The sequence below is a fragment of the Fukomys damarensis genome, unplaced genomic scaffold (genome assembly GCF_012274545.1).
Source record: "Fukomys damarensis isolate Sample0158 unplaced genomic scaffold, DMR_v1.0_HiC HiC_scaffold_34, whole genome shotgun sequence".
Lineage (NCBI taxonomy): Eukaryota > Metazoa > Chordata > Mammalia > Rodentia > Bathyergidae > Fukomys > Fukomys damarensis.
Window position 1 is genome coordinate 22,661,912 of NW_022900946.1, and position 25,391 is coordinate 22,687,302.

Genomic DNA, 25,391 nt, shown 5'->3' on the forward strand with positions numbered 1-25,391 from the left:
AAAATTTAAAAAGGGCTGGGGATGTAGCTCAGTGCAAAGGGTTCAATCCCCATAACTAGGAAGGAAAGGAAGGAAGGAAGGGAGGAAGGGAGGGGTTAGGTGCCAGGTAAGTGCTTTGACCATCTCCGAGTCGTGTAATTGGTGACTGTGATCATGCCTGTAGGGACCTCACCATATCAGGGTGCTGTCTGGCCAGTCATTTTTTCAAACTCATCACTGTTGAGCCTGGCGGGGGACTATTGACTAGTCAGTCTGGAAGGTGCTCCTTAGGACCCTGGTTGTGGACATTGGCGGCCTTACTGATGACCATCATCTGAAAGCTTCCCTGGGCAGCCAGCCTCCCAGTCCTTTCTCCACCGTGTGTGCCTTCATCCTCCACCCTCCTTCCCAGGAGGACTGGGGTCAGACAGGAGTGCTGTTGAACAGAATCTAGCTTCCACTCTGTAGAGCTAGAACCGATAGGCATGGGGCCTTGCCCTTGATACTGCACTATCCTATGATCAGTGACCTTCCCTGATATGTTGCCAAAAATCTACACATGAGGGAGGCTGCTTGTCAGTGCAGATGGTTTGGGTGGATGCTCTGCGCCTCCTCATGGGCCTGTGTGCTGAGGGTTGTCATTCTGCACCCCACATGGTCTGTATCTCCAGTGGGGAAGACTGGGTGCCCACTCTTGCAGTGGAGGAGACACTGAACCACCCCAATCATTTCCTCCAGGAAACCAGTAGTGGTGGCATCTGTGATCTCTGCTGGGTGATCATTCCTGTCCTCTAGTGCCAGAGCCCCCTCCTTAAATACCTTTACACATTGGAGATGGGAACCTGGCTGATGGTCTCTGACCTGAGGTCAGGTGTGGCTCTGGGCTCAGGCAGGAGCTGGTCCAGCAGATGAGGTGATCTCAGGGAAAGGGCAAAGATGGCACAGCCTGCAGGCAGTGAGCTTGGCCAGTGCCCCAGCCTACCTGCTTCCTCCTGTGACAAGGCCCTTTAATGCGCTATGTAATGCTGAACAAAGTACCTCGTCCTCACTGCTGAGTCCAGAGAGCTGAAGGATGGTGTATAGAGCCAGCAGCTCTGTGTGTGAAATTCGTTCAATCTAAGAACAAGATGGCTAGGGACACACAGTCTGTGGGGCAGTCTTCCTTCTAGTCCTCACTGTTCCTCACAGGGATAGTGTGTCCTATGTGTCTCACAGAGGATTTGCCTCCAAGCACCAAGGTGAGGAGCAAGGACCAGCACCCAGGGACTCAGCATGATCTGAGACTGAGCATACCTGCCAGCTCTTGACTCCTGCACACTCAGTGCAAGGTCATTCTGGCAGGATGTGCCTTCCACAGAGCTCAGACTCAAGGCTTTTGGTGGAGAGTTGGAGTGGTTTTTGCTTCTTAGGGGAGTCATCCCCTGCCACACCAAAACTGCAGAGCCAACACAGCCCCCAACTGAGGGCCCCGTTCTCCAGCAAGAAGCTTACTGCTTCAAGATGCCTCTTTCAGGATGCTATGTATTCTAGGGATTACTTTCAACACAAAAAATCACTTCAGATGTTTACCACGCCTCCTGCCTCAGAGTTGGGCTCAGGAGAAGTGCCAAGTGTCTCTTCTGCAGTGCACACTGCTCTGGGTCTGTGTTGTTTTCCCTGCTGATCTAGAATTTGGAATTACCTTGTCATCATCTTATCCCTGGACCTTCATCCTGTACCCACAAACAATCTTTCAAGCTGAGTTTTACTGTTCTGGTCTCTTTCAGAAAGAAAAGGGTGATTTGCATCTCAAAATGGCTGTGATTATTTCCAGACCGGAGCAGCATTCTGGACTGGAGGTGTGGCTTAGTGGTAGAGCATTTGCCTAGCATGCACAAGGCCTTGGGATCAATTCCAAATCCCAGCCTCTGCCTCCCTAAAGGGTGTGTACTGACCCATGCTGCTTCAGTGCAGCCATCAAAATATTCTTTGAGGGATGTGCTCAGAGCTCTCCCTGCTGTTGTCCACAATGAAGTTCTCTAACTGAACCACACGGTGGCCTTCGTTATGGGGAAAATGGGAATGTTCCTGCTGTGATGAGGAAAACAGGGCAGCAGTGGGCAGGCCACATGGGCCCCAAGCCGTCTGGAACCCTCTCTCTCTGTTTTTTTTTGGCGGGGTATGAGAATAAACCTTGGGTCCTTGAGCTTGTGAGGCAGGCAGCGGAACCACTGAGCTAAATCCCCGGCCCCTTCTCTCTTCTTTCTGAGGCAGGGACCTGGTATATAACAGGAGGGAGACCTCAGGGTGGGCGGATCAGGGTCTAGAAAACCTGCTCTCATGACTCCTAATGAGGAGCGGCTTTCCCTTTGGTCTCAGCCCACCCCTTTGGACAGTAGTATGCTCCCCCAATATGCTGTCCTCTTTTTTCCCTTTGGTCTTTTGTCCTTAAATATATTTTGCCTATAATTATATATCCTTGAGGATATTTACTTATATTCTCTTCAGACATTTGATGAGAAAGATCTGAAGTCTCTCAAATTTACAAGTGCTTTTTGTTTGTTTTGAGTGTCTCAGGAGGGATCCTACTGCCTTGCCTGGATGCTAGGCAAGTACTCCACCACTGCTGTGTAAGTGCAGCGCCATAGGGTTCTGTTAAGGAATGTGGTGGAAGAGTTTGAAACCTGGCTTGTTACTAATTTTTTTTTTTTTTTTTTAGGTTTTAGTTTTTTTGAGACATGGTCTTGCTGTGTAGTTCAGGCTGGCCTTGAACTCACTGTGTAGCCAGGCTGGCGTCGAACTCTCTGCGATCTTCCTGCCTCAGCCTCCTGAGTGCTGGGATTACCGGCATGTGCCTCCGTACATGGCACTAAATTTTTAAATGATTCATTAAGGTTTTTTTTTTTTTTTTTTGGTACCAGGGATTGAACTTGGGACCTTGTGCTTTCAAAGTAGGCGGCAAAACCATTGAGCTAAATCCTGGGCCCCTTAAATGATACTATGATAGTACAGTTGTGTGATTTTTTGCAATTTTTCAGTTTAAACTTCATTCATCTCTGTATTTTATTCTTGGTGCTGTTTTACCATATAGCATTTGCTTTATAACATTTGTCCTTTTGCAGTAGTTTAAAATTATCTGATGAGATCTGTGCATCAGCCTTGAAATCTGCTGACAGCAAGTGAGTGAATTTGCCAAGGGTTTTTTTTTTTTTTTTTTTTTTTTGGTACCAGGATCGAACTCGGGTCCTTGAGCTTGTGAGGCAGCGGGCGGAACCACTGGGCCAAATCCCTGGCCCTGCCACGTGTTTTTAGGGGGACAATTAGTTTCATTAATAGGTGGTAGAAAGGCAGGGGAAGCCTCAGGATCCTTACTCCCAGAATGGCACCCAGCAGGGAGGAAGCAAAATGCACGTGGGCCAGGCAGAGCACCATGGAACGAATAGTGTGTGTTCCAGGGTGGCCACATGGGGCCAGAGCAACTCTTCCCATGTCCCCGGTGCCAGCCGCTCACTGTGCCCGGGAATGTGTCTGGGTGCCCAGTGGCCCAGTGGAGAGTGCCGAGAGCAGGATGCCACCCTGTCTCAACAGAGACTCAACAGAGCTGGCCCTGCTCCTGCTGCCCATGTGAGCTTATGGGCCTCTTTCAGGTATCCTGAGGGCAGGGTCACCACCCTGTGCCTGCCATGTCACATCCAGTGCTGAGGGCACAGGTTGGCTCTCTTCGGTGAGTAGACTCTGGGCCGTGGTGTCGTCTAGGATCTGTGGCCTCAGGAGCTGTTTGCCTCAGTGGTGACCGGGCCCATGCCATGTCTGGCAGAGTTGGGGAGAGCATAGATTAGGTGGCTGTGTAGTTGAGATTCTCCTGAGTACAGAACATGGAGGAGTCAGCCCAGGAAACTGGTCTCGTCACGATGGTGGACTTGCTGAGCACGCAGCAAGCTCTAAGCAGCACCAGACAGCAGGTGGATCTGGGCCCGTCTGCTGTAAAGGCCAACCCCTCCCCAGCCCAGGGGCAGTGTTTTGGGGGTGGGAAGCAGGGAACACAGGTTACTAAGCACACCGAAGTGGAGGTGGGCTGGCACTGGCACTGAAAAGCCCACCAACCTCAGAGGCCATCCAGTAAGAGGATGTTTGTGTGAAGTCTGAGTCTTAGGCTGAGAGTTTCTTTTTTTCACCTGGGAAATGTCCTGTTGTCTCAGCATCAGTTGTTTAAAGGGCCATCTTTTCCATATTAAATTGTTCTTGCGCTTTTGTCAAAGTTCATTTAGGTGCATTTATGTGAACTCTACTGGGATTTTTATTTTGAGAACCTTGAAAGCCACAGAGAAGTTGGAAGAGGAATTTAGTAAGCCACATTGCTCTATGTATCTCTTGTGAGGATACACACGCATGGACGTGTAGAGGTGCCGCACTGAAATGTGTGCTCTCATGCAGGCCAGCCATCAGCTGTCTTGGGAGCATCCTGCAGCTTCTCCAACATCCCACCTCCCGTGGCAATGGCTAGCACACCGCCCTGCACTAGTCTGCATCTGTCCTCTGAGGCTAAAGTTGTAGGATGTGTTGGCCACCATCCCCAGAGCCAGCACTGCTGCCCAGGTTTGTAGATGGTAAATAGGTAGCTGGTAGCCCCCTGCTGCTTCTCTCTTATCTGAGTTTTCCCTCTCTCTTCTCATTTGACCTTGGCGCTCATGTACAAAGTGGGGTTCGCTTGACATTGGTTGTGTGAAGAACTGAAAGCCTTTGCTTCCTGCTGGTTGTTTGACAGGTCAGCTTCCCAACATGTGAAGGGCAGCTGGGACAGTAGTTTGGAGAGGGAGGCGGGGTTGGCCCTGGGGGTGGATGGCCAGGGGTATGAACAACATGGAGCCCCAAGGCAGCACTCACTTTGGCTTTGTGTTCTCTGGTGGGCTTTTTTTCCTTTTAAATTGCATTTTATTATTTAAATTCCCCATGCTTTGTGCAAGCCTACTCTTATTTTCCATGTTCAAAGTCTGATGGGACTTTCTCACTTTTATTTTTTTGTGTATGTATTGACCAAATAATAATTTATGGAAAGTTACCAAAGTTTAATTTTTAAAAAAATTTTTGGAACTGGGGATTAAACTGAGTGTCTCATGAATACTAGCCAAGTGTTCTACTCTAGCATAAAACTGCAGGGGATTCCCAGACAGACTACTCCAACACAGAGTTAGGAGCAAAAGCAACTTAATGCCTGTGGCTCAAAAGGGACTCTTGCCACCTCCTAAACACCAGGTAGAAGTTTGGTCTTCTTGGGCCAGGGATTTAGCTCAGTGGTTCTACTGCGTGCCTCACAAGTGCAAGGACTCAAGTTCGATCCCTGATACCAAAAGAAAAAAAGTTTGGTCTTCTTTACTCTTTTTACGTCTATGAGGCTTAATTTCATTGGACTTTCCTGGGTATATAGCAAGCAGGATTTACACAAAGCAGAGCAGCAGGAGGGAGGAAGAACAGGAGTTCTGGCAAAACTTTGAGTCCATTAAGCTCCTTTGGTGACAGATTGCACAAGTTGTGATGGTTACTTAGGTGTGTTCCACAAAGAGCATAGTTACCCAGTTGACCAATAGTTGCCCAATAACAAGTTAAACCATAGTTGCCTAGTTCCATAAGGAGAGGTGGTTTCCTCTCACTACCACTGAGCTACATCTCCGGCCTTTTTTAATTTTAATTTTTAGTTTAAAAAATTTTTAAATATTTTTATTTTTTTCAGTACTATGGATTGAACCCAGGGCCTTCACACTGAGCTACACCTCTAGCTGTCTTTTATTTTTTATTTTAAGACAGGGTCTCACTAAGTTGTTAAGTCACCTGGGTTGGGCTTGAACTGCAATTCTGCCTTAGCCACTCAGAATGCTGAGATTACAGGTATGCACCACCATGCCCAGCTGTTAGGCCTTTTTTGGTGTTTGAGATAGGATTTTTTTTTTTTTTTTTTTTTTTTTTTTTTTGGTACCCAGGATCAAACTCTGGTCCTTGCGCTTGCAGGGCAGGTGGTGGAACCACTGAGCTAAATCCCCAGCCCCCTGAGATGGATCTTGCTAAATTGTCCAGGCTAGCCTCAAACTTGTGATCCTCCTGCTTCAGCCTTCTTGGTAATGAGGATTATAAGAATGTACCACTATTCTAGGCTAAAATTAATTAATTAATGGTACCAGGGATCGAACTCATGACCTTGCACTTGCAAGGCAGGCATGGTGCCACTGAGCTAAATCCCTAGCCCCTAAAATTTAACTTTTTGTTGTTGTTTGTTTGTTTGGTTTTTTGAGACAGGGTCTCACTATGTAGTTCAGACTGAGTTGGAACTCACTATGTAGTCCAGGCTGGTCTCAAATGCACAGCGATCCTCCTGCCTCAGCCTCCTGAATGCTGGTTTTACAGGCATGCATCACCACGCCTGGCTTTAATATTTTTAATAGTAACAGCCAAATTTAAATATAGTTTAGCACTTAATCTGAGATCTGAATTTTACTTCAATGATTGTTTTAGTAATGACATTGTTGGTTTATAAGTAGCTGTGGCTGTAATTTTATACAGAAGAAATAACATCCATTTGGAAACAGTTTCATGATAGTTAAAAGAAAATATATGATTGTAGGCCAGCCTCGTTCTGTCACATCTGGTTTCCTGAAAACCCAGCCAGTCACTCACTGTCAGCCTCTTGGCTGGTGATGCAGTTCCCAGGCCTGAGGGTACTGTGTCCTTCCTACCTTTCCTATCCATGACACTTTGTGGCCTAACGCAAGTGACCTCAAGCTGCAGTGGGTGGTCTAGAGAAACTTGCCAAGTGGTGCCAGCTTGGACTTATGCTTGCTGATCATGTTTTCTGCTGTGGTGACAAAGGTCCTGAATGCCTGCCTCAGGAGCTGGGTTATAAGGTGGCCTCAGTGTCCACTGCTGCCGTCTTCCCAAGTCCTTCTACTGATGGAATAGGTGTATCGTGATCTTACAAAAATGCTGCTCTGGTGTCTGCAGTTTCAGATGCTGGCCCTCCAGGGTGCAAGAGGCCCTGGCCTAGACCATGCCCTCAAGGACCCACATCAGAGCCTCTCTTCCTGCCCATCGCCTGGCTCAGCTCCCAGCCCACATATCGTAGGTGACAAGGGCCCATGATTTGAAGATGCCTGGTCCCCTGTCTTGTTGAAGGGCCTTTCTGAGTTGGTGAAATTTGGACTTTCCAGAAAGTTCTGTCTACTCAGAACATGAGTATTCACATGGGGCCCATTGCTCCAGGCTCTGCTGAGCCACCTTTGTTGCAACAACTAGTGTTTTTAGGGCCATATTTAGAAAGGCTAGAGCTGGTCAGAATACCATGCAGAGGTGCAGGAGGCAGCCAGAGGGTGAATCCAGGCAGTCCACAGGTAGATTCATGTATAAGAGTGAGGTCAAGATGTGACTGAAAGTAGCCTTGAGACCAGATGCAGGGGCTCACACCTGCAATCCCACATACTTGGGAGGTTGGTAAAAAAATCACAAGTTCTAGGGCCGGGGATTTGGCTCAGTGGTTCCGTTGCTTGCCCAAGTTCGATCCCCGGTATCAAAAAACAAAACAAGAGTACAAGTTCCAAGTCAGCCTGGGCAAAGTAGTGTGTGACTCTGCCTCAAAATAAAATAAAATATGGCTGGGAATGTAGCTCGGTGGTAGAATGCTTACCTAGCATGCGTGAGGCCCTGGGTTCTATCCCCAGTACTACACACTCACACAACTGGCATTTAAAAAAAAATTTTTTTTAATTTTGGGTTTTTGAGACAGGGTCTCACTATGTAGTTGAGACTGACCTGGAACTCACTTATGTAGCCCAGGCTGGTCTTGAACTCACAGTGATCCTCCTGCCTTAGCCTCCCGAGTGTTGGGATTATGGGCGTGTGCCAAATTATTGATTATAGTTGGATATGGTGGAACACACCTGTAATCCCAGCACTAGGAGGCTGAGGCAGGAGGATCTCCACAAGTTTGAGGCTAGCCTGAACCACATGACAAGACCTTGTCTCAAGAAAAATTTTTAAAATAATTTTGCCTATCAAGAAAAATTAGAAGAATATATTTGTAATTTAGAAAAAGGTAAGCCTATTCATGTACAAAAAAGCTATAAAAGAAAATACTGGAAAATCTGATTTCATAAAAATGAAAACTTTTATATGAGCAAAATCAGTATAAACAAGTTAGAAAACTGACAGTGGTAGAGGGCTTCCATTCCCCAGTACTACAAAAAAAAAGAAAAGAAAAAAAAATATTTAGGGAGAAGTTTTTTTTCAAGAAATTATTTTTTTATCTATATAACCAGAGATTAATAGTAAGGATATTTTAAACTTTCTGTAAATCATTAGGAAGCTCAGCCAGGTGTGGTGCACACCTGTAATCCCAGCATTTGGGAGGCTGAGACAGGAAGATCAGCCTGAGTTCAAAGCCAGTCTGGGCTACATAGTGAGTTCAAGGCCGGCTGAAACAAAACAAAGCTGGGCATGGTGGTGCACTCCTGTAATCCCAGCACTCCGGAGGCTGAGGCAGGAGGATAGCTGTGAGTTCGAGACCAGCCTGGGCTACTAGTGAGTTCTAGGTCAGTCTCAACTACATAGTGAGACCCTGTCTCAAAAAACAACAACAAAAAAAGGGAACTCATAAGTCACCCAGGAGACAATGGACAAATTCTATGAACAGATAAAAGAAATATAAATACCCCTAACCTAGCTGTTAGTCAGGGAAATACAAATCAAAAAGAGGTTTTATTCGGTCCTGGGGATTTAGCTCAGTGATGCCACTGCCTGCCTTGCAAACCCAAGGTCCTGAGTTCGATCCCCAGTACCAAAAAATAAAAGAGGTTTTAGCTCAGTGGTGCACATCTTTAATCCCAGCCCTGAGGGAGATGAGTCAGGATGATTCCAAGTTTGAGTCCAGCCTGGGTAATTTAGTGAGATCCTGTCTCAAAAACAAACAAACAAAACAGTGAAAAGGGCTATAGTCATAGCATATTGGTAGAACACTCCCTGAGTTTGAACCCCAATTCCACAAAAAAGTCTCACTTTTTGGCCAATTGTTGGACACAATTCTGGCCGACAAACAGGGAATCCCTCTAGGAAGCAAGTGAACACTGCTGCTCTTGGCTGGGGAGGCCTGTGGCAGATCTTACATGTGTTACCAAGAGCAAGGGTGGCCATGTGCCAGGCAGTGCAGGTACTAGAAGCTGAGGGCCTGTCAGTCCTGGGCACCCTGACTGGGAACCACCACTATTTCTCTAAGATGCCTGAGGATCAGCCAGGGAACCAGAGTTACCCGATAGCCAGTACCAAGTATGATGGATCATCTCTGAACATGCTTTTTAGGCAAAAGAGAGCTATTTCCTGTTAAATAAAAACTAAACTCATATAATTATATATGTTTAATTGTTGTTGTTGTTGTTGTTGTTGTTGTTGTTGTTATTTTGAGACAGAGTCTCTCTGTGTAGTTTAGGCTGGCCTTGAACTCACTAGGTAGCCCAGGCTGACCCAGAACTCAACAGCAGTCCTCCTGCCTCAGCCTCCTGAGTGCTGGGATTACAGGCCTATGCCCCATGCCCAGCTTGACATCTGTATGTGTATATTTAAACATCTTCCTAAAGCAGAAGAAAGATGTGGAAAGATGCCACCCCAGTGGGAAGGATGGAGTTATAAGGGATTTGGGAGAGAGAAGAGATGGGCCCCTTCTACTCCTTTTCTGAATTCCTTGCATTTTAAATTTGTACATTAAGGTAATCCAGATAACTCAAAAAATGTGGATTAAAACCATAAGGTGTTGCCAAGTTAGCACTCACATGCCTTCCTTGTTTGCAGGTGTGGACCTTGGCGGGAGCCAGCTAATTCTTTCTACGTCAGCTCTGGTTATGCCCTAGCCCCAGCCACCAGCGCCAATGACAGTGAGCAGCAGAGCCTGTCCAGCGATGCCGACACCCTGTCCCTCACAGACAGCAGCGTGTAAGTTGCACCCTTCCATGGAGCACAGTGGCTTAGAGGTGGGCCCTGTGCCTCTGCATTCTTTGCGGACCCACTGGCTTTGTCTTCTGCTTTCCCCGGTTCCCCCACAATTTGATCTTTAATGCACCTAAAGCACAGACAAGCTGCACTGTGGGCCTTGTTCTTAAAAACTGAGCTGAAGGCTGGGGGACGTAGTTCAGTGGAAGCTCAGGGTTCAGTCCCAAACACCAAAAATAAACCCAAGCTGTAACTGACATTTGCACTGACTGCTACTCGCGGATTCCAAGGTTACCTGATGCCCTTGAAAGATGGGGAATCAGAGGTAAAATTCAGACAAATCTAGAACCACCCAGTGCTTTGTGTTCCAGTTTTCTCTTTAATTTTTATAGTCTGGAGTCTCAGTTTAATGATAGGCACAGGTTAGCAGCTGCAGGCACCAGCTGTCTCACCAGGTGTTGGGAGGGGGACACAGGCCCTGAAAGGCTGTATGGCTGCATAATCAGTGTTGTTCTGCATTTGCTCTTAAAAGATGTGGAATCTTGTGTCCAGTGAACAAAGCCCAGGAGAGGGAGGTCGTTACGTCAGAGAAGGCCAAGGCAAGTGATCTGGCAACCATGGCTAAAGAGTCCGTACATTTGTGATCACAAAGGACTCTGGGCCAGGACTCCTGGCCATGCTTGATGTTGACAGCAGGTCACGAGATCTTCCTGCCCAGCTATCTCTTTGTGTGAAAAACTGAAGAAAAAAGAAGTGGGCTCATCCTCCTTGGCAGATCCTAACCATTGCTTTGTGAATGTACATTTTTAAAGCCTCTTTATGTACCTTTTTTTTTTTTTTTTTTTTTTTTTTTTGAGACAGGGTCTCACTGTGTGGTTAAAACTGACCTCAAACTCACTATGTAGCCCAGGCTGGTCTCGAACACATAGTGATCCTCCTGCCTCAGCCTCCCGAGTGCTGAGATTACAGGCGTGCGCCACCACACCTGGCTTTATGTACCATTTTTATGGTTTGCTGTTCTCATCTGCCTAGCTTTAAACATTTTTCTAAAACTAGAGTTCAAAGGCCAGGCATGGTGGCATATTCTTGTAACCCTACCACTAGGTAAACTGAAGCAGGATTGCTGACTTTAAGGCCCGCTTGAGACCTATCTCAGAAACAAAAATAAAAACAAAAATCAACACCGGAGTTCCAGATGTGCAGAGCTGTTTTGGACTCAATGTAGCCAGCCTGTCTGGGCAAATCTTGGACTGCTTTGTTTCCCTCTACTCTGACTGTATGTGGAGGCTGTTGTGTTTGCAGTCATTGGAGGCCTGTGTGTTGCCTCTCACATACAGAGCATTGAGCGGTGACAGACCTGGCAGCCCTGAGCATCTGCCACACCTGGTTTTTCTTGTCCTAGTGTGGCAGAGTTAACCTCCGATTTGTGCTCACTTCAGCAGCACATACATATACTAACTTCCAATTCAAAAATTAACCTCTAGTCGCTGGGCATGGTGGCGCACGCCTGTAATCCCAGCACTCGGGAGGCTGAGGCAGGAGGATCGCTGCGGGTTCAAGTCCAGCCTGGGCTATATAGTGAGTTCCAGGTCAGTCTCAACTATATAGTGAGACCCTGTCTCAAAAACAAACAAACAAACAAAAATTAACCTCTAATTGGGCCAGGGATGTAGCTCAGGGCCTGTATGGCTGCCTGGCAAGTGCAAGATCCTGAGTTTGATCCCTGGTGACAACAACAACAACAAAAACATGGGCCGGGGATTTAGCTCAGTGGTTTCACCGCCTGCCTCACAAGCGCTAGGACCCGAGTTCGATCCCCAGTACCAAAACAAAACAAAACAAAAAAACCATAAAAACCTCTAATGCAATTTCTTATTTTCTTCACAAAAAGGACATGTTTTCCAAAGGGAGGGCCTAAAATGAATATACCTTGCATATTTTTTTCTTTGATGCTCTGTTCTTTGTGGTTTGTCCTGACATTAGAGGAAAAAATGAAACGGCACATTTTATCACTTCTGTTGGGGTTAGACTCACAACTGCTAGCCAGGTGTTCCCTGATGTATCCGCGCGGAACACAGATGTGGAAGATGTGCCAGGAGCACATGGGATTTTAAAGCGCTCAGTGTAGAAGAAACAAAGAAGACACTGGCTTCCGGACCCCTGCACAGACCTAACAGCACCTGAAGGACATTTTAAGCTTCTGTTGCTTGCAGCCTGTTGTCAGAATATGCTGCTATCTCTGATCCTTGGTGCTCTGACCTTGGAGGTGCCTGAGAACGGCGGGAGGAGAGGTCTCACAGCCTCTGCCCCTTACCCCGACCTAAGTGCACTGCTCCTCTTGGATGGAACTCTGAGGTGTGTGCCTGCCTGCCATTCTCCTTACCTGAGCAACACCCAGCCTTCGTGTACAGCAGAGGGGCCGGAGGATCCTCACTGGATGTCAGTTGTACAAAGCCCCCAGGGTCCTCCCCTGGCTCAGAATGGTGGTTGTGTTTCATCCTGCTGCCAGATGAGAAGAGAGCTGTTTGCAGGACTTAGCTTCTGTGTGTCTTCAGTACATTCTCACTGCCCCCATGGGCAGTAGCTGGAAGGGAGAACAGAAACAGGCCTTCTCAGCTCTGCCCTGTAGAGGACAGTAGCCAGATGATGGAAAAGCTCATCTCATCCAGCATGGAGGTGGCAGCCGCACCCATCATGTTGTCAGCGACAGGCAGTGAAGGAAACAGTACTTGCACCCTCAGCGTCCTGTCTCCCTGGGCTCTAGGGTGTCTTCACGTCATGCCGGGTTCTCTACCACTGTGCCTTCCAGAGTTGCTTTTTTGGGGGGGCACCGGGGATCAATCTCGGGTCCTTGGGTTTCCAAGGCAGGCACAGTATCACTGAGCTAAATCCCCAGCCCCCCAGAGTTGCTTTTTTAGCAGTAGGAGAGGGCCAGGCAGTTTTCAGGGTGTTAAATTTGGTGTCTGTCTTGAAGAAATAAAAGCATTACATTTATCGATTATGATCCTGGGATATGGAACTATCTAAAGACTGTGTATGATTTGCCTTACATGTTTATCTTCTTGGTGGTTCATAACTAAATTCTGACATGTAAGATAACCAACTTGGCATTCCTCAGGGGTCTCACTGCCCTGCCAGTTCACCTGGAGGGAAGCAGAACTTTGGAAACATTTTAACTTTCAGTGGGATTTCTCCTGCCCCTCTCCTGTCTCCCCTGACCCTTTTTCATAGCCTTCATATATTTTCCGTTCATTAGCAGCCCCTCCAAGGCAGGTCCATCATGCCTGGGCTAGGCAGTACAGCAGATTAGCATATATTTCCAGGAAGGGCTGGCAGAAAATACTTTAGGCTTTGCAGGCACCTGCAAACTCTGTCACATATGCTGCCCCACCCTTTAAAAATGTAAAAATCATTCTTAGTTATCAGACCTTCAAAAATAGGCCTCAAAAGCCAGGTGTAGCGTATGTCTGTAACCTTAGCACTTGGGAGGCTGAGGCAGGAAGACTGAGGTTTGGGCCAGCCTGGAGTACATAGTAAGACCCCATCTCAAAAAAGAAATAAAAAACCCCAAACAAAAAATGAAGCATCAAGGTGTAGTTTGCTGACCCCAAATATGTAAAGGAAGTACAGCTGAACTTTGTAGAAATACTAAGAAATACAAGGTGTGGTGCTGGGGATTTAGGTCAGTGCTTCTGCTGCCTGCCTCAAAAGCTCAAGGTCCCAAATTCGATCCCCGGTACTAAAAAAAAAGGAAAGGAAAAGGGAAAAAAGGGAAAAGAAAAAGAAGGCGTGGGAGACTTTACCATGGCTGAGTTCCTGGGCTTTGCTCTCACGTGTGACTGAGGGTGCTCACACGTATGCATGGGCTGTCCTGTGCGTGCATGCATGTGGCTGCTGCACTATGGATATTATCGCCACCACCTGCCAGCTGATGGTCAAGTTGGGAGCCCTGCTGGGGCTCTGCCTTGTGTTCTATAGAGCAATGGGTGTCTTCTTCTTCTGCACAGGGACGGAGTCCCCCCGTACAGGACCCGTAAGCAGCACCGTAGGGAAATGCAGGAGAGTGTCCAGGTCAACGGACGGGTGCCTCTACCTCACATTCCTGTAAGTACTGCTACTGTGTGCCTGCCTGCTCTCCCTGCGGAGTTGGGCCTCAGTGGCACTGACCACCTGGGTTCCTGGTAGCTCAGCTTGCCTCAGGCCTAGTGTGCAAGCTTAGTGATGTTAGTACGTCAGAGTGGTAAGCAGCAGGGCACGGTGGCCACAGTATGTCCGGAGGAGTCCCCACGACCCCCATGAAATGCCCTTACTTGGTGTTCTTTTCGCACTGCTGTGAGGTGGTGTCCCCCTGTTCCCTTGATAGGAGAGTGTCTCTGAGCTGCTCCGTGACAACATGGCCACCTAACCCAGGGATCTATCAGAAAGCGAGTGGGCTCTGCTCAAGATGAAATTTGAGAAGTTAGCCTTTTTGTGGCTGAGCAATGACTGCCACCATGTGAACGTCTTGACTTCGAAGCTGCCTCGGCTCTGCCTGTCAGAGGAAACGACCATGGCTTTTCCTGATCCTGGTGTTTGTGCTGTCCATAGGTCAGAGCTATACCCGCCCTGTTTGCAGAATCCCTCTGTCAGTAAGTGGGATGGTTAGCATTCCTTATTCTGACATGTTGGCTGGGAACAGAAAGCTATTTGGGGAAGATAGGAAAGACTGCAGTAGTGCCTTCCGCCTCGGGGCCCTGCCAGAGTGAGTGAACCACCGCTTACTTGATCACCGCCTGTGCTGGGAAGTCCAGTACCTAGGGGCCTCACATATCCTCTGACTGTGATTCATAGAAGGAATCTTTTAGCTTCTTGGCAGAATCTTTTATTTCCAAATCAGGAAAGTGATGTTTATGACAGTGTACTTCTGAGAAGGGGTGACTCCCAGCCAACCCTTTGCACACACTTGGATCAAAGTAAGCCTTAGTAGTGTCTCTTTGTTGGAGTGGATAATATTAGAAGCTGTTTGCATGTACAGACATATGCACGTCATCTTCATGTGTGTGCCAGTGTGTACATGCACGAGAGTGTACACACATCTGCACGTGTGTGTCCAGTGCAAATGCGTCTGTGTACACGTGTGCTGCAGATCACCTGTGGAGTGCCTGCCACTCATGTCTGGAGCCATTTGAGCCTGAGTAGAGTAAGTAATGGGTCCCTTCGTGACCTCCATGTACAGGGATGTGTCTTCTCAGCCCAGAGTATGTGAACCAGCAGATCAAGAGGTCACAGCTGAGTAAGAAGTTCATACCTGGCCTTTGGTCCTCAGATGCCACAGGATCCTGGATGTCAGGACAGACTGATAAAACAGGACCTCTGTGCGCCCTGTCTGTGCTGGCTGAAGTGGTCGTTATCTTGGGGCTACAATGGCTTCTGGGTCTGGGGTAGGGTGAGGTGGGAGTGGGGGTGGGGTATGGGCAGTAAGGGACAGCAAGGGCAGAGTGATAGGAGTTAGGCAGGCAGCGTACTCTCAGAAGATCCAGGAAAAACAGTGTTTGCATCATTTTTTCAGCTTCCCTGTAAGTTTCAAATTGTTTGAAAGTTAAAAAAAATCTATAGAGTTAAACAGAATATTTGAAAAAACTTAGCAATAGGCTACAGACCTGAAAAGACTTCAGAACATAGCACAAAGGGGGTTGTTGTGAGCGTGTTTTGGAATCGAAGAAGGTACAGAGTCATGAATTCTGGAAGGTCACACTAATTGGGACGATGAAGCCAAGGGAGGCAGAGGGTGAAGAAGAGAGCAGACTCTGTGGTGCGCGGCATTCTCTGTAGGGCTCCGTAGCCCTCTTTCTTCAGATCCTTTGTCACAATGATAGAAAATGCTGCTTTTTATTGAGACAAGGTCTCACTGTACCGTTCTGGCTGGCCTTGAACTCAGTATGTAGCCCAAATTGTCCTCAAATTCACAGCGATCCTCCTGCCTCAGCCTCCAAAGTGCTGTGATTACAGATGTGCATTACCATGTCTGTCTAGAAAGTGCTACATTTTTTTCCAAGGCAGTGGTCTGAGGTTCTGTGAAACGAGAACACCTGGCTCCTTTGAGACTCGTATAGATGCCTCTGTTTTGTGAGACAGGCAGAACCACTGAGCTAAATCCCTGGCCCAGATGCCACCTGCTAGTTGGGGTGTGGTTGGTGACACATGGGGCAGGTCCCCTGGCTGTACCCAACTTGCCAACCTCGAGTCAGATGCAGGGTCCCTGGTTGCTACCTGGAAGCCGGTGCACATCCCTTTACCCCTGGAGACACCGAGCAGGTGGTAGACGCTGGGGGGCTGAGAAGCTGACTCAGCAGGCTCCCTTCGGGCGTGCGTTCTCCTTGTCTGGGATCTTTGTTTAGAAAGTTCCTTGTTCTCAGCCCAGTGCATCAGATTTCCTCAGGGCCTGGACCTGATTTTCTTGTCTTACCCCACACCATTTGTGATTAGGTACAGATTTGCTCTGGTTTTATAAGCGAGATGCTAGTGTATGTGCACTCAGGGCTGTGCCAGAGTCCATTGGTGGAAAGGCAGGGGGAGTAAAATGCAGAGCCACCCCACCTCCCATCTTCCCCCCTGACCTCACTCCACTGTCTCTGAACTTGGGATTACGCGTAGCCAACAGCCCTCTGCCACCTGTCCTCAGGTCACCTCCCTGCTCCCAAGTCAGGAGAGAGCTGGTGTCCCTCCTGGCCTAGACCTTAGTGGCTTGGATTTTAAAATGTATTCTGTCCCAAAGAACATTTCTGAAGCAGGTGGTAAAATTGGAGCAATGACATTTTGTTAAATACATATGCTCCAGGTGGTTCAGAAAAGTGTGTGTACAGGTTTGTGTGTGCCCGCATGCGCATGTCAGTGAGTGTGATAAAGTGAATTGGCAGAGAAGCACATACCTGGGTGGCCAGTCTGGAGAAGATGGAGGTGCCTGGTATTGTTATAACTGGTGGAAGTTTGAAGTTATTTCAGAGTAACACCCGCAAGTTACACAGTATATTATTATAAATTATATTGTGGGTTTGTATTCTTTTTTTTTTCCTCCCCCTTTTGATTTTGTTGTTGTTGTTCTTGAGACAGGGTCTTACTATGTAGTTGAAACTGACCTGGACCTCACTAGGTAGCCCAGGCTGGTCTCGAACTCAGAGCAATCCTCCTGCCTCAGCCTCCTGAGTGCTGGGATCAAGTTACACAGTATATTATTATAAATTATATTGTGGGTTTGTATTCTTTTTTTTTTCCTCCCCCTTTTGATTTTGTTGTTGTTGTTCTTGAGACAGGGTCTTACTATGTAGTTGAAACTGACCTGGACCTCACTAGGTAGCCCAGGCTGGTCTCGAACTCAGAGCAATCCTCCTGCCTCAGCCTCCTGAGTGCTGGGATTACAGGCGTGAACCACTACACCTGGCTTCCTTTTGATTTCTTGAGACAGGACCTCACTCTGTAGTCCTTCAACTTGCAATCCTCTTACCTCAGTCTCCTGAACGCTGCAGTTACAGGCACGCACTGCCATGCTTAGCTAATTTATACCGTATTATACAGAATTGAATTCCGGCGCTTTCCCTGCACTTTGAATTTTGTGTGTGTTCTGCGCCTGGGCCCCATGCATATGTATGCAGTGGTGATGTGGTGTTTCTTGCAGGCTGGGAGCCCTGGAAGTGCCATGGGCTTGTGCTGATAGGACCACGAGCCAGCCAGGGGGCTCTGGTGGCCAGTGCTGTGCTGACTCCTCATTGGCCTCTCCTGTCTTCAGTAGTCCTTGCACACTCCCATCTGCAGCTCTGTCCCTGGAGTGCCCTGCCCAGGCCTCTAGGGCTGTGGTCATGAGTGGCTGGAAAGAAAGTCCCTGTCTCTTTGTCAGTGTTGAATGGAGACAAGAGGGATTGATGAGAAAGCTGGTGCCCAGATGAAAGGAAAGAACAAACACCTGCTTTAAAAATAGGATGAGTAAGCCGGGCTTGGTGGCACATACCTGTAATCTCAGCACTCAGGAGGCTGAGGCAGGAGGATCGCTGTGCGTTCAAGACCAGCCTGGGCTACATAGTGAGTTCCAGGTCAGTCTCAACTACATAGTGAGACCCTGTCTCAAAAAAACAAAAGAACAACAACAACAACAACAAAAATAGGGTGAGGATTTCACGTGCCATGTCTCACCAAGTATTTGTGATAGGCTGTGTGGGAGAGGGTGGAGGTCCACGGTTGCAAGGTATATGTACTCACCACTGTGTCTTGCTGCAGCGCACTTACCGAATGCCAAAGGAGATCCGTGTGGAGCCGCAGAAGTTTGCTGAGGAGCTCATCCATCGCCTGGAGGCCGTTCAGCGTACACGGGAGGCCGAGGAGAAGCTGGAAGAGCGGCTAAAACGTGTGCGCATGGTGAGTGGGCACGTACCAAAGAGGGGCGCCTCCCCATGTTCTCCTCGGGCTCAGCGGCTCTGGCTTCAGGGCAATTTCAGGCCTGCGGAATCTCCTTGGCCTGCTTATCACCGCCCCTCCTGACACAGTGCCATCTCTTGCCACCTGCTGTGACGCTCTTTCCCCATCACTGGCACCTGAGCCCCAGTTGTCACCCTTTCCACCCTCAGACCCCAGTGGTGCCTTTGGCCATCTCCTGGGAGGAGGCCTTGCCCATTTTCATCCCCTGCCCTTTGTGGCAGCAGCCGCTAAGCCATGGCCCAGGGGGCTGCCATAGCTGAGGTGCTAATGACAGACGGTGCAGGTTCTGTGTTGAAGTCCTATGCCCCTTTCCTGTGTGTTCAGCTGTTCATCCTCAGACTTAGTGCTCCTCTGTGCTGCTTATGGGAAGGCCTCAGTGGGCCTCCTACAGTATTACACAGCCAGCACATATCTTCCACTCTGTGCGGAACATTATGAATATAAATACATACTAAGATGTAAGCATTTGGCTGCGGATGGTATGTATGCCTATAATCCTAGCAGTTTCGGAGGCTGAGACCAGAGGTTCCCATGTTTGAGCCCGGCCTGGACCACTTAGTAACTTAACAAGATCCTCTATCAAAAGTAAAAAATAAAAACAAAAGTAAATTTTTAATAAGGGCTAGACACACAAAGGCCCTGTATTGCAAAAACAGGCAAACATTTTTATGAGTTTCCGTACTTTTAAGTTCAAATTGTGATGTTTCTCTAAGGAATTCTATGTTTACCCACTCAACTGTGTTCTTTTAACATGCAGAGCCCAACTCCCTAGGCTTCTGAGACTCGGTAGTGCCTGCCTTCTCTCTCAGGTGTTCTTCGGGTGTGCGTGTCCGTCAGAGACACTCCTGTGGTACCACCTGGAAATAGTAGGGCCAGCTCCCTGTTAAGGTAGCAGCAGATCACACAGCCCACTAGAAGCTTTAATTCATCATGGGACCTGGTGTGAGCACCACAGACCAGAGGGTGAAATAAATAGCCCGGCAATGGAGCTCTCAAAGAAAGGGTTTGCACGTATATATTGTTACGCATATGTGCGCACTCGTATACCCATGTCCCTGGTACATTGTTTTACCACTGAGGCGAGCAGGATCTTGTCCTCTCCTGTCTTCTCTCCCTTCTGGCAACTGGAATGCTCTGGGCCTTCAGGTGACCTTTCTGCAGGGGAGCACAGATAGGCCGGAGCTGGCTAGCTCACCCTCTTTACGGTTCCTTGGCTCCCAGTTCAGGAACCTACCTGAGGCCACTTGCCAGAGCCACCATTCCTACCAGCCTCTATGTGAAAGGAGCATCACCCACTGCATGGTTCCGATAGACAAAAATAAAGACTTTCCTATGGGCCTGCTGTCCAGAGGAAGAACTCCCTTGTTGCTCCTGGGGATGTGGCCCTAGAAGTAATGTTTGGTGGGCAGCAAGGACACCGGCTGTGTGCACGCTGAGGCCAGCCCTCCTTGTGGACACTAGGAAACGGAGGTGCATAGTTTCTGCATTCTAGCAGTCTTATCCAAAAACCAAAGTTTTGGGAGCAGTGTTGCCACAAAACACATAAATTTTGGCAGGTGCTAAGCCCTAGTGTTGTCACCAGGTTACCACCTTGGTTTGTGTAGGAGACCTTTTCACAGATATCATCTCTCTTCCCTGAGGGTGGTCCTGAGTTGATTTGGAATGTAAACGCACTCATGAAATAAATTTTGGGGAACAGAAAGAAAGGAATTTGGAGGAGGAAGAGCTCAACCATACCGGGTGTGAGGCTGGGCTACTGTGTGTGGCCTGCTGAGTGACTCATCTGTCTGTTGCTCTACCTGCTTATGGTGCGGCCAATGTAATGTTTTAGAAAGGCTTTTTTGTTTGCTTGTTTTGTTTTATCTTTGAGATAAGGTCTCTTTATGTGCTTCAGGCTGGTCTTGAACTCACAGTATAGTACAATTTGGCCTCAAATTTATAGCAATCCTTGTGCCTCAGCTTCCCCACTGATGGGATTATAGGTGTGTACCACTGTGCCTGGCTTATAGAGATATTATAAAGTCATTGATGAATAGAATTTCAGCATGCTTTTCTGGGTTGGTTTGGTTTGGTTTTTTTAAGACTGGGTCTTGCCTTGTAGCCCAGGCTGGCTTCAAATGTGTGATCTTCCTGCCTCAGCCTTCCAAGTGCTGGAATTACACGTGTGTGCCATCTCGCCTGGCTCAGTATGCTTTTCCGATAGCTGAGTGCTAAAGCTCCCTCAACTAAGTGGAATCCCCATCTGTGCCCAGGTGGGGTGGCTCTATCCCTAGCAACACTCTGTCCCTAGGACAGCAGGGGCGTGGCAGTGTGCCCAGAGACTCTCAAGAGGGAGGGGCCGGGCCAACTATAGTAATAGAGCAGAGATTGTTCTCCGACTTAACAGGTAATGTTAGCATGAATGCCCCATGCATTTCTATCATGTCAACTCAGGAAATAATCTATGGGCAGATGGCCTCCAGCTCAGGCGGACTGCCATGTGCCCTCGCCTAATTCTGCTGCCTGGGCTGGGATACACTGTCAAGTATTTGGCAGTGTGATCACAAATCTGTAACAGGGTATGATTCTGTGGTTGATAGGCATTGCACAGCAGATAGATAATAGCACTTTTAAAAGGGGCCGGGGATTTAGCTCTGTAGTGCACCACCTGCCTGGAAAGCGCGAGGTCCTTAAATAAATAAATGGAATGGCCAGGCCACCACTCCCCTGACAGTGGGATTATTTTTAAGAGATTGTCATTGTAAGATTTGGGAAATAACACCAAGATTACAGCAAAAACCATTAGAAGAACAATTAAGTTAATCTATTATGTTTTTAAACCCTACAACTGAGGCTAGGGTGCTTGGTTGTAAAGCACTTCCTTAGAGCTTGAAGCTCTGGAATGATCCCCTTTATCAAATATAAATAACCGTACAGTTGAATTTCTGTCTGTGAGGAACTAGTACTAAAAACTACCTTGGATGGGCTGGGGATTCAGCTCAGTGGTTCCATCGCATCACCGCCTCGCAAGTGCAAGGTCCCGAGTTCAATCCCTGGTACAAAAACAAAACAAAACTGTATCTTGGGGCCGGGGATTCAGCTCAGTGGCACACCGCCTGTCTGGCAAGCCCAAGGTCCTGAGTTCGATCCCCAGCACCAGAAACAAAACAAACGTGCCGGGGATTTAGCTCAATGGTTCCTCCTCCTGCTTCCCAAAAATAAAACAAACAAAAAAACCTGTACCTTGGCCCAAGGTTTCCCGTGGATTTGGAGGTCTCCCTTCCTTATTGTGCCTTAGAGATAGTGACCTCAAATCTGTAAGCATTTTCAGTCCACACAAAGACCCTGAGCTAAGAACTGTCCTTAGAGTCCTCAGGGTTCACAGATAGGCAGTGTGTCCAAGCTCTCTGACTGTACCCTCGACTCTGTCCTATCTGCCCCGAGCATCAGCTGAGGAGCCATCAGCCCATATCACCTAGCAGCAGTGTGCACCAGTCTTGATTGCATTGAGATGTTTTATATTTGTAAAGAATTTGGTTTCCGATTTTTTTGAAATTTGTTTATATTAAAATAGGTTAAGCTGGGTGTGGTGGCGCACACCTGTAATCCCAGCACCCAGGAGGCTAAGGCAGGAGGATCACTGCAAGTTCGAGACCAGCCTGGGCTACACAGTGAGTTCCAGAGCAGTCTGAGCTACATAGTGAGACCCTGTCTCAAAATACCTCCCAAAATAAAAATAAATAAAAATAAAACAGGTTAAACTGGGCATGGTGGCCCACGCCTATAATCCTAGCACTCGAGAGGCTGAGGCAGGATTGTCATGAGTTTTGGGCCGGTCTGGGCTACATAGTAAATTCAAGGCCAACCTGAACTACATAGTTGAGACCATGTCTCAAAAAAAAAGTGTGTGTGTGTAGGGAGATGGATATACTTTATCCCCCACACCCAACTTTTGGTTACAATTAGTTCAACAAGAAAATAAATTTGAGGTATGACTTTTAGAATTAAAGTGATAAGTGTAGTAGGCATCATACATAGTTCAGTTTCTTCTGACTCTTGGATAATAAAATGAAATTCTGCTAACTTAATGTGAGAGTTTATCAAGACATGCAAGACAAGTAAAAAGAGCTTGACATACAGGAGCACTGTTCATTTTGAAATAGGTATTGTAGAAATTATATATGGTAATAAAATGATGTGAGAGGGAAACACAATTGAAAGAAAACACCTTATGAGAAATATAAAAAGAAAACTAAACTCGGGCAGAGTTCTTTCAGTGTCTTCAACTCCTTGGTGTCTCTGCTTGTCCTGCCCACTGCCCTAGGCCCGCAACCAAGCCTGGCAGAAATGAGGTGGCAGATAGAGTGGGTTTCCATAGCCCTTGGAGGTTGGGCGTGTAGTGCCCAGTCAGATGGCTGTCCCTGGCCTGGCCACACGCTGGGGCCTGACCTCCAGGACGTGGCCGACTGCCACCGAGGCTTCTCCCTTGCCTGTTTCCCCCACATGTGAGGTTTCTACAGTGCAGCTGGTGCTGATGCTGCCCTGTCCCTGCAGGAGGAGGAAGGCGAGGATGGCGAACTGCCCTCTGGGGCCCCAGGAGTGAGTCACAAGCTGCCTTCCGCCCCAGCCTGGCACCACTTCCCACCTCGCTGTGTGGACCTGGGATGCACTGGGCTACGCGACGCCCACGAGGAGAACCCCGAGAGCATCCTGGACGAACATGTGCAGCGGGTCATGAGGACACCGGGCTGCCAGTCCCCTGGTCCAGGCCACCGCTCCCCCGACAGCGGGCATGTGGCCAAGATCGCTATGCTGGGCGGTGCAGCCTTGGGGCATGGGAAGCACGTGCCCAAGTCAGGGGCAAAGCTGGATGCCACTGGCCTACACCATCACAGGCACATTCACCACCATGTTCACCACAGCGCAGCCAGGCCCAAGGAGCAGCTTGAGGCTGAGGCCACCCGCAGGGTCCAGAGCATGTGGGGCCTAGAATCACACAGCCACCCAGCCAAGCCCCGTGGCTATTCGGAAAACACAGGTGCCATCCCCAGTGCCAGTGATCCATCCTACAGGTGAGTCCTGCACCAGCCCTGCCTCATACCCCGGTGGTGGGAACAGTGATGTCTTCCTTGTGCCATGGTCCTGAGGGCCCAGAAGAGAGCTGGGGTTTAAGGTGTGTCCCCATGAGGCTGGAGCTTCCCTTGTAACAGCCACAAGGAATGAGTGTGGGAGGTAGTGGTATCTAGGTTGTGAGGTAGAAGGGCATGGTAGGCGGCAATGAGCATAGCTCGCATCTCCCAGGACATCACCGACAGAGCAGGCCCCAGACCGCTGCATAGGTGGCAGCGAATGTGGCCTCACAGTGGCCTTCCATCCGGTGTGAGGAGCTGGGGTGAGGGGACTGTGGGAGGCCAGGGTAAACACAGGTCTCGCTCTTGCAGTGGGAAGGCAAGTGTGCCCTCCAAAAGAAATGCCAAGAAGGCCGACTCTGGGAAGAACGCTAACACGGAGGTGCCGGGCGCCACAGAGGATGCAGAGAAGAACCAGAAGATTATGCAGTGGATCATTGAGGGGGAGAAAGAGATCAGCAGGCACAGGAAGGCTGGCCATGGGTGAGCAGCACCTTCCCATGTGGAGCCTGCTGGGCACAAGTCATGCTCAAGAGTGGGACGACGGGCATTAAGGGATATTCTGAGACATGTCACGTGGGAAGTTAAGAAGAGAAAAGGCTCAGCCCTCACCCCTGCTCTCGCAGCCTTGGGGCCAGCCCCATACAGGGTGGGTCTTGTCTGTGGGTGTCACCTCGTGTGCCTGTACTCAATCCTAGGGCCACCCAGGAGGTACCCTCACCCCACCCGGGCTGTCCACGTCTGTCTCCGATGTCCTGTGGAGAATTGCCCCACTGTGTCTGCCTGTGTTTCTTGACAGCCACCATCCTGTCCTGTGGGATCTCAGGGAATCCTGTCCCAACTCCATTTGGGTGAGGAGTAGCTCGTAGTCCTTCTGGATTTCTCTCTTTTGTGAATTTTCACAAAGAGCGGGCTGTATCTCCACGACTCCCCCTGAATGGCAGTTTCTGTACTGAAGAGCGAGCACACAGCCAGCCCATACTGGGCACTGCCTGCCGAGCAGGCCAATTCCGACCCCTGTCCAGCTCACGGTGGTGGGGGAGGTGTCTGGCTCAGGTGTCTGGGGAGTGCTTGCCCCAGTCGCTTCTCTCGGTGCTGTGTGTCCTGGGCTGCACCTGCCTTAGGGGCTGAGTCTTCACCCTGGCCAGGAGGCCCACATCTCTGCTGGGTCTCCCCTGATGGAGGACATGTTCCCCAGGGGTCAGTGATGAGGGAGACACTGATGATAATGTCAGGGGGGAAATTGCTTGATTAGAATTAGGCCAGGTAAGTATTTTTAACTGGTAAGAAAATATACCGCTTAGTAAGAGTAGTTATTTCTAAATTAGATATTGTGGATTATTTATATTTTTTCTTTAAATGTCCTGTCTATGCTGGGTTTTCCACCATGAACATTTTTGTTAATAATAATTTCTTGTGGTACTGGAGATTGAACTCAGGGCTCATGCATGCTAGGCAAGTGTTCTATCCCTGGAATATACCCTACCCTAAAACAAAATTTTATAGCAGTAAAAATGGTATCTTTAGAGAAAGTCTGTATGTAATTTTTATCTCAATAAAGCTGCTGAGAGGTCTGCAGGAAGTGGTCATGTTTATCTCAGGAGGTAGATGCTGCCACACTTTCTCTTGTTCCCTAAGGTCGTCTGGGGCGAGGAAGCAGCAGGCCCACGAGAACTCCCGGCTCTTGTCCATCGAGCGCCCTGGAGCCGTGCACCCCTGGGTCAGTGCTCAGCTTCGCAATTCTGTCCAGCCCTCTCATCTCTTCATTCAAGACCCCACAATGCCACCCAATCCAGCCCCCAACCCCCTGACTCAGCTGGAGGAAGCCCGCAGGCGTCTGGAGGAGGAGGAGAAGCGAGCCAGCAAGCTGTCTTCCAAGCAGAGGTAGGGAGTGTAGGTGTGAGGTGACTGCAGGCCCAC

General features: G+C 48.6%; 1 protein-coding gene across 2 annotated transcripts in view; it reads left to right on the forward strand.

Annotated features, from left to right (window-relative positions):
- Positions 1 to 25,391, forward strand: part of Axin1 (axin 1) — a 47,825-nt gene that overhangs the window by 17,701 nt on the left and 4,733 nt on the right. For both annotated transcript variants that reach the window (XM_019206999.2, XM_019207001.2), the window contains exons 2-7: positions 9,781 to 9,921; positions 13,926 to 14,022; positions 18,166 to 18,303; positions 22,897 to 23,414; positions 23,784 to 23,954; positions 25,110 to 25,355. In XM_019206999.2, coding sequence (XP_019062544.1) covers positions 9,781 to 9,921; positions 13,926 to 14,022; positions 18,166 to 18,303; positions 22,897 to 23,414; positions 23,784 to 23,954; positions 25,110 to 25,355 — 1,311 coding nt within the window. The remainder of the gene's footprint in view (positions 1 to 9,780; positions 9,922 to 13,925; positions 14,023 to 18,165; positions 18,304 to 22,896; positions 23,415 to 23,783; positions 23,955 to 25,109; positions 25,356 to 25,391) is intronic.